Genomic DNA, 9355 nt, shown 5'->3' on the forward strand with positions numbered 1-9355 from the left:
ACGGTTATGAAACCCGACAGCTTTCTTTGTTGTAGGTTTTTGTTCTCTTTTTTGGCCTTGACCGTGCACAAAACACAATAGTTGTTTTCTCCGTACTGAGGAACTAACCAATAGAAACATGTTGGCTACGTAATTCATGCATAGTTTATGAGCGCAAAACAAAAGATTGTGCGCGGTCGTGGACTTTCCAACCTATAAAAGCTTGGCATCTTTGTTTTCTCCTTTGATGTTTGGCGGGCTTCCAAACCAGTCCCCTCTGTTAACTATGATTAAAATATTCATAAATACACCGGGTAGGTCAAAGCAATTGACCTTTTTAATCGCATCGCGCGACGTCGGGATCGTACTGAATTATTGTTTATGTTGTAAATACAATTTAATATATTTCAGGAGCCCATAAGTAGGAGCGTCCAACTCCCATACTGGGCCTATGTCACGGCGTTTTCAGGGACCGATTTATTTTTAGATCACTTTTTCGCGGTAAAAATGGAAGTCTACTTCCGGTGCTAGGAAATGTGATACATCGGGATGTAAAAAAAAAATGGCGGCGCCATGCTGGTCTTTCGAGAGTACTTTTCTCTGAATAAAAGTCCCAATTTTTGCTTCGTTTAGCCGTTTTCCTCTATTCCACTCCTTTTTTCTTCAAACAGCACTTTCCCATAGTTCTGTGTAATTAGACTTTGCACACTTTCCGCGCACGTAGTTGCGGAATTTTGATCGACTTCCTCGGCCTAGTGTCTGATGTCTGAAACAAGACCGAATCCTCTTTAGAAGTGTGTAAAATGTGAATCTTGGTTATGAAATATTCTAGTACCAGTCGTAAAGATGAAGCGGTGTAATTCAAGTGAAGACTGTCATGAGTTCCGAAAAAAGGAGCCACATTTGCAAGTGCAAGAGGTGACTCTACGAGGAAAGTCAACTCAGTCATCATCCTCCACCGTGAAGAGCGTTTTGAAGCGGAGCATCGAACTTAAACAGGCCCAGAGAAAAGAAGAAGAAGAGAAAAGAAAAGAAGATACCGCTTCCAAGTGCAAAGATAATCTTGCTTTAAAGCAGTGAGCAACTATCTTGTCCGATGCCGGGTATTATTGTGAGGTGAGATCACTAGTGAAGAGCATGGATTTCATGCCGTTTCCGGAATCGAAAGAAGCTCCGTGTTTTGCTCTAATCGTTGAGCGCTCCAGAGATTTGCCGTTTTCTGAAATTTCAGGCCCATTTCAGGCTGCAAGATTATTGGTATATCCAAACGGTGAATGGCAAATAGATAGCCCCATCGTAGAGTACAGAAGACTCCAAGTTGGAATGTTGAGTATGCCAAGTAAGTCCGGGCAACTTATTGATCTTGCTCGAAAATGGCTATCCGAAAAGCATGTGCTGTGCCCTGGTTTGGTGGGTAGTGACGGAGAAAAACTAGAAAAAGAACTGGGTTATATTCCCAAAAACGTTAGCGTTTATGGTAGAAATTATGTTCGTTCGGTTGGCTGCAAGATCTGGCATGTCCCTGGTAGCAATTACGATCAGATGCAAAAGATGTGCGGTGAGTGTCTTGAGTGCTACAGATACGTGAAGAATGCCCTTGCCAAAAAACAGTCCTTGAGCTCATCTAAACGGGAGAAGCGACAAAATCCCAGCAGCAATTATGCAATTAAGTATTTGACGCCAAGAAGTAAGTCCATTCGTCTCGGGAAAACAAGGAAACTACGATCTCGAATGACTAAAAAAGTCAGGAAACTGTACAAGCAAACGAGCATTGAATTGCCACAGGAGCAGTCGTCGGAGCTTTGTAAGCTGGTTCAGGAGATAGAAAATTCGAACGAAGGGAAGCAAGAGCTTGAAACGATTTTTAGCGAGGGGAACCAGCTCACGGATAAGAAGGGTTGCAAAGCAGGAAATTGCGTCAAGGGTATTTGGGAGAAAGATAGGGACGGTTTCTTTAAAGATCAAAGAAAAAATGGTGAGTTTTAAAGCAATCTTTATGTTTTTAATTCCAAGATGTACTTTTTAAGGTTTTCTTTCACTTCGTTAATTAGCCTCTGTTTTGATCATAGTATGTTGCTTGTGCCTCTTTATATACATATGCCCTATGCACATTAACAAATCACGTTTATTAAACAAGGTTCCAAAAAAGTCACGAAGTTGACAAAGAATTCAAGTGAACTTTAACTTGTTTTTACATTTGCCCTAAATTTGTAGTTGACAAAAACCAGCAAACAACTTTTTGCAAAGAAATCAGTATTTTAAACCATAGATGTTTACACAAGTTTTAAAACAATTTTGTTCAAGCTTTGGTGTGAATGGGGATTAGTCTGTTAGCCAAGTTCAAGGTCTGTATGATAGGTCTATAGAGACCTAATAGGATGTTCATAAATATGGCTTTCTTTCTCCAGGACAATAAATATGTGGAAGACAAATAAATTTTGTAGATGTTAAAAACTTTGTGTAATGTTATGGTAATTATCAGATCAAGCAAAGTACAATTAATTATTACATTTTGTGGCCTTTTTGGTGGTGATAGTTGAATTGAATAAAAAAGAAAGGCCTTGTTTGAAAATTCTGGTGTCTACCTTGAAGTTACGGACCAAAAAATTGACCAATCACAAAATAAGAAATATAAGAAATGACTCAGTAAAAAAAACTATCAATGCTCGTAATTGTAAACTCATATTGTTCTATAATTCTCTCCTACAGTTACTGGAAAAAATGGAAATCGTTGGTCAGCAGTAACCATTCGAGTTGGTGAGTGTTTACAGAGGTTGAGATGAGTGCAGTCTGCATTCTGTTGCCTGTACAAGAAGTATGACTTTTCTGTCAGAACCAAAAGTGAACTTGACCATTGTTGAGCATGATACCATTGGATTTTCTCACTTTTTAAGTTTTGGCTGATCTGCATGATGCAGCATATCAAACATGAGACACATTGTTTCATCCGATTTCCAAGCAACAATAAGTGAGTTGAAAACGTGAAGTTTCCTTTAGTATTTATGGAATTCAAGGTGTCTCTGGATATCAGATGAAACACAGTGTTGAAAAAGCTGACGTTCCCAAAATTTGGTGATTTAAGATCTAAATTATTGTTCATGGTAATGATTTCCTTCAATTTCCCTTCATGAACTATTAATGAGTTGGAGAATGCTATTTGAACATAACAAAGACAAAGCTGCTCACAATTTAAATTAAAATTAGAAAAGAAGTGGAAAACTTTAATGTTATTTGAAATTGTAGTTACTTATTTTAATTTTTCTTCTCTAAAAACCATTTACCTTTGTTAAATTTTAATTGACGTGAATTTATTACTTGTTGTCCATTGTCATTACTTATTACTCTTAAAGTAATTTTATTTTTTTTTTTACTGTTATAATAATTTATTTGTTGATGTATGTTGACATTCAATAGTTCTAAGTTAATTTACAAAAATCATTTTTTCTTTTTATTTTTTATGTATGCATAGCCCGGGCTGTTTACACCAGGAGCCCTTCAGCATATGAGGCATTACATAATCTGAAGATTTTGCAGTTGCCTCACTCAAAAACCTTGAAGAAAGTCATCAACGCTGGTTCTGAGAAGGCTGGTATTGATGAAGAGTATCTGCTTAATCAGCACAAGACCTACACTATGTTCCAAAAAGAAAGAGAGAGGATAGGCCATCCCAGACCATTAGGGCATGGAGTAATGATGTGGGATGAAGTCAAGGTTTGCACTAAGCTTATTTTCTTCACAAGTAAACCCCTGAACAAAAATGTAAAAATTGTTTATTAAACTGGTGAATTGGTGAGTTTTTCTTGGTTTGAACATGAATGTAGATGTATCACGCGAAGTTCAATGAAAGGTGTTAAATATAATTTGTTAAGTAAATCAAGTTTCAATTGGATGTTTTTGTTTTTGTTTTTTTTTTCCTCCACATAACCAGAAGAGGTAGTTTTGGATCTAAAAAGTGACTTAGAAGCAAATGAAGAATAATAGTAGTCTGTAAATCTGGATGGAGTAAATAAAAATGCTGTCAATTGCATGCAATTGAAAACACTTCATGTGTATACATATTTCATGAGATTTGCAAATTTTCTGACATAGTGTATTAATTTTCAATATCATTATTTTATTATACACTGCAGATTCAGATGAAAATTGCCTGGAATCTCAAAGGGGCTGGCATTACTGGCTTTAGTACTTCAGAGGATGAGTTGAAGGTGCTACACGATGTGTTCAGCACAGCGGTGGAGCCTGGTGCCCAGAAAGCGTCTTACATAGTGCAGTTCCTTTTGAGAGACCTAACCTCTAACTTTGATTTAATTGGTCCTTACTTTCCTGTTGGAAGTTCTATGCAATCCAGTGTTTTGCAGGAGTTTTTAATGCTTACTCTAAAAGCACTAACCAGTTATGGCTTTAAGGTGTCAATTATGCTGTGTGATGGAGCATCATCAAACCTTACTGTATTAAAGCTTCTCTCTGGCCACCCTAAAGCTCAGTTTCCTGCTAGACCTGATGCTGAAACATCCAGGGAATGCTACTATGTGGATGCCTCATTTACAAATCCAGAGGACCCACTGGGAAACCCTATTTTCTTGATGATATGCCCAAGCCATCAGGTGTGTATCACGTGCACACTGTATTGTAATATATTTGTTTGTACTGTTATTTGGGCTGAATTGTTGCCCATTGTTTTGTTTAAATTTAGGCAGATTTCTGACATGTTTTAGAGACTGTAGTTAACACATTTTCGTGAGCAAAACATGCAGATATTCATCTGCACATGTAGGATTTATCTAAATGAGCTTAGGCTATAGATTTTGCAGTACCACTCAATATAGTAATAATTTGCTTGAGAATTGAATGTAAATGCCTTCTTCTTGTACATATTTGCATCTTAGTTCATTATTTTCTCTGACAGTTTATTATACATCTTATCAATGAATGAACAAAGTGGAGTAAGTAATAAAGTGTGTCAGTAATGAAATAATTTGTCCTATTTTATTAATCCAGATGTATAAGTTAGCTGAGTAAATAAATTATTGATGAACAAATGTATTGAATGAAATAAAAACTCATTTTGTTTCGTAGCTGAAAAACATGATAGCAGCCCTTTATAGTTCAAGGGAACAGGGTGCCAAAGACTTCTGCAAAGATGAAGAAAAATTTGGATGGAGCACAGTTGAGAGGGTGTTTACCCAAGAACTCGAAAGGGCAGAAAATGGGCTGAGCCGTAGAGTTCCTGGGTTAAAATATGCATTTGTATACAGGGATAACTGGACGCGCCTGAATGTGAGGCCAGCGAAAATAATGCAGGTAGGTAGGTTTAGTACATGTACATCACACGTAACCGAGCTTGATGCAAAGCCCTCCTGAGGACTAATTGATAGCAAGGATCACCTTTTAAATCATGCAGGATTGAGCCTTTTAATTTCTATTTGTAGCAACGGTTTATGATAGCAGCCATCAAAGACCTTGCAAACGAACCAAATGAAGATGCAAGTGCATGTGGAAAGACAGCAGAGTACCTAGAAGCATGCAACCTGATATTTGAGCAAGGTCTCCTAAGCCGCCGAAGGATTAATGATGAAAAGAGCCCTGTTTTAGCAAACGTAAGGAAGGGGATGGAATTTTTTGAAAATTGGTGTGCTAGCCATGAAGGAACAGGTAAATGGTCAATTACATTAGAAGTAATTGGTAAGTTACAAATTTATTCCTGAACACATAAAAAAAGGACCTTGAATCTAATGTATTACAGTTTAATTATTATGATTTACAATACACAAAGGCCAATGCTTACCCCTCTATGACCCTCTTTAAATAACTGAGGAGAAAGTGCTGCCTTTGTAGTGACATCTGCAAATGGTTAGACTTAATAGTTTTCTCAGATATAAGGATGTTGAACTGTAGGTCCCATCTCACAACACTTGTTCATACTTCATTGTGCAGGACATTAAAGAACCACTAAAGGGATGCAATGAACCTTGGCTGTGACCACCACTAATGTCTGATCCTATACAGGTCCACATTAATTGGCTTCATGCTGTTGCAGTCACCCTGCCAAAGGCTCTGATCCTTCACAAACTTAACTAAACACTGGTGTTAATTTCAAGTATCAGTAATATCATTGACCAACTGTAATATTGTCTTGTATGCAGTTTTTAAAGATAAATACTCTGTTATCTGAAAACACAGCTGACTAGTTTTCCCACTCATTAAAACTTGTAATTATTTGCAGTTTATGAAGACAATTCAAAGAAATCAAGACAGAAAAAGTTTCTAGCATGGCAGGTGTGTTTTTACATGAGAATAGTTTCTTTGCTAGTACCTCTACACATGCAGATAGACTACCAATACTCTATCATAGTAGCTGGCTATGCATTCAATCAGATGTTTCTCTGGGGAAAGTCCAAAAACCCTTTAGCCTTTTTAGCCCATAAATACTAATATCATTGTTCTACTTTCGGGCAACCAGAGATGACCCATAATTGTTGTTGAATTACAGGTACCATGCATTTTAGTTAATTACCCAGTAATACTATTTACATTGCTAATGTTGATCTATTCTTGTTTTGTAGACATGGGATCTCCTGCGCCTTGTTGTACATGGGTTTTTGTCATTTTGTGACTGGTTCTTTAAGAATGTTTCATCCAATGAGGGATATTTTATCAGTCCACTTCGCATAAATGGTAGTGCGATCGAGTCCATTTATAGTGTTTTAAAGTTTGCAAGTGGAGGGAATCTGTCTGCCCTTTCCTATGGTCCTGCCCTTGGCAAACTTATAAAGAGGAAAGAAATGGACAGAAACGAGTATTCAGAAAAGGGTTACAGGGATGTACCTATCAATGTTGGTGGATCAGATGCAGCTGCTGTTGTGGGATCCATAAACAACCTTGTAGTTCAGAGTCAGAAGTTTGTTAACCATTGTGTGTTTATTTTCCCTGAAAACATTTCACAGTCAACTTTTGGGGACAGGTTGGGAAGCAATGCATGTACCCTCATTGCAGTGAAATTTGGAGCCTATTGCTTTCAGAATAAACTAGAGATTTCTTTACTCTGGGATCAACTTCCAAATGTTTGGCTTGATTCATTTCTCAATGCCATTTGTGATGGAAATGAAGTTTATGATGAGTTGTACTCTGATACTAGCATTTTTTTAGATGTAGAAGATGTTGTCAATACAGTGGGGGATTTATTTAGTATTCAATCTGCTGATCAGTTGATGGGATTCACAAATGCAAATGATTTCAGTGACTTAGTTAACCACATTAGCAGGGTTATTCATTCATCAAGTGCTGCTCACCACTATGGTATAATTATTGCAGCTGAAAGGTCTGTGGGTTTTTTTGTGAAGGGGAATGGCTTGTGTGCTATCATTGATAGTCATCGACATGTAAACAGCCATGGGGGTGGGATGATCATTATGGCTAACAATCCCAGGTCAGCCATTGTCGAGTACTCAAATGTCCTAACAAATCACAGTTGTACTCTTGACTTGGGGACTCTTAACTGGGTCCAGTATACATGTACATGATCAAGTAAGTTAACTCTTATTTCATTGGCCAAATGTAGTCAACAACATCACCAATTAAAATATTATCATCAAGAATATGATGAGTGAGCAATAATTGATTGCAAGCAAGATTGTGTGCACCAGTGCCTGTCTTTTCAGCAAGTGTGGTGCATCCTTATAGGTTATTGTCAGGAGTGCTCAAGGTTAATTTGTTTCCAAGAATCTACCCTTTGTCTCCAAAACTAATAACTATAGTAACCATCATTGGTCACGTAGGTGAGAGTTCATTTCACAAACTGCTTGGCTAGTATAATACACTTGTAAAAAATGAACAACAGCTTTTTGAAGGTACTTTCAAATTTAAAGGGGATATGTCACTGCAGTTTTGTTGTTTTTGAGTTAGAATGACAAAATAATTTTGTATTCCCTTTATTTACATGTAAAATATTCTTTGGCATTTTAAATGGAAGATTTCAAATGAATTTTGGCAGGAAAAGCCATCCATAATACTCTTTTTGGTTGTTTTTTTTTTCCTGATGGGGGATGAAAAAAAAATATATTGGTATAATTGTTTAAAGTTGCAATCCACTTCCACCTTGCCATCGATAACAACTAACTTAAGACAACACATAATTTCAGTTTACAAATATAGTAAAGAGACAAACTGTATCATCATTTAGGGGTTTTCTTTAAACGCATCTTGTAGCATAATTCTAAAGTGAGCCCAAAATAGTATGACGTTGCCCCTTTAATCGAGAATACTTCCAGACAAGACTGATTTCAAGTAAACAGGAACAAGCATTTGTCATTGATATCATGTACACCCGGCCTCTGTTGTTCAAAAGGTGGCTAATGCTATCCACTGGATAAATCGCTATCCAGCGGATAAGCACGGGCAAAGCCAATTGACTTATCCAATCGATAGCTATATTCTATCCCTCGTTCGAACAAGTGGGGCCTGTACAGTAGTTGTAAATACTGTCAAGACTGTTTCAATCATGTATGAAGAGGCTGTCTGGAGATATTTCCTCGTGATTGTACCCAAATAAAAAATTAAATTAAATAATCTTTCAAAGAAGTGCTACTCTGAAACAATAAATTAAACATATAGCTGGCATCGCTTCAGAAAAATTCTCAAGCAATTTGTCATATTATGTGTTGTGTTTTACACTTAGTTTAATTTTTTTATTTTCCTATTTTTCAAACTAATAACAAAGAGGGCAAAATTACTGAATTTTTTCTTAATTTTGCTTGAGAAGAGGGCAAAATTACTCGCTCACGATTGGTCGAGCTCCAAAAATTCTCGCTCCTGATTGGCTGAACGTACGTCTTCCACATTCAGTTGGTTTCTTCTGTTTGAGCAAAACAACTTCGTCTTCATCGAAGTTTGTCTTTTAATTCGCGCTGCATTCGCCGAAAAGGCATAAAGATTAAGAACTAGCTTTAAAAGATGATCTGAATTTGAATTTTCGAGTGACAAGAAGAAGGGCAAAATATTTTTTTCACGAAAAGCTTAAAACTTGCATCGACTTACATGGTGCCCGGCGTAGCGGGATTGTGTGGTTGAAAAACAAAATGATTCCCTTCGTCAAGGGCTTTCAGTTTACCACGACATCTTGCACCTCAACAAAAAAGGTCACAGAACAATTTGCCATTGACAAGAGGAACGAGTACCTCAAATTTGGTGGATTTCTTTGGACAAACTGTTTGCTATGTTTACGGATGCGTATTTGCAAGTGGTAAAAACCTCTACAGCACAGGTGAATAAAATAAATTGAAGCTTAACATTTGGTTTAATCGTTGTTACAGTTGTTCACGAATGAAACTCGTATTTTCCTCTCGAGTGGTTGTAAATAACAATCATCTATACTCGTTTT

The 9355-nt window shown here is 37.0% G+C and overlaps 1 protein-coding gene across 1 annotated transcript; it reads left to right on the plus strand.

Annotated features, from left to right (window-relative positions):
- Positions 1 to 2907: 2907 nt before the first annotated feature.
- On the plus strand, positions 2908 to 7499 carry LOC137995230 (uncharacterized). Its single transcript, XM_068840802.1, has 7 exons — positions 2908 to 2947; positions 3401 to 3690; positions 4110 to 4583; positions 5056 to 5280; positions 5409 to 5631; positions 6203 to 6255; positions 6543 to 7499. Exons 1-7 carry the CDS (start codon positions 2908 to 2910, stop codon positions 7497 to 7499), a joined length of 2262 nt encoding a protein of 753 aa, XP_068696903.1.
- The last annotated feature ends 1856 nt before the right edge of the window (positions 7500 to 9355 follow it).

This window comes from Montipora foliosa, chromosome 3 (assembly GCF_036669935.1).
Source record: "Montipora foliosa isolate CH-2021 chromosome 3, ASM3666993v2, whole genome shotgun sequence".
Taxonomy (NCBI): Eukaryota; Metazoa; Cnidaria; class Anthozoa; order Scleractinia; family Acroporidae; genus Montipora; species Montipora foliosa.

Coding starts and splice junctions, on each gene's coding strand:
- LOC137995230 (XM_068840802.1), top strand. CDS start 2,908: ATGAGACACATTGTTTCATCCGATTTCCAAGCAACAATAA. Junction 4,584..5,055: donor TGATATGCCCAAGCCATCAG/GTGTGTATCACG, acceptor TTTGTTTCGTAG/CTGAAAAACATGATAGCAGC. Junction 5,632..6,202: donor TGCTAGCCATGAAGGAACAG/GTAAATGGTCAA, acceptor AATTATTTGCAG/TTTATGAAGACAATTCAAAG.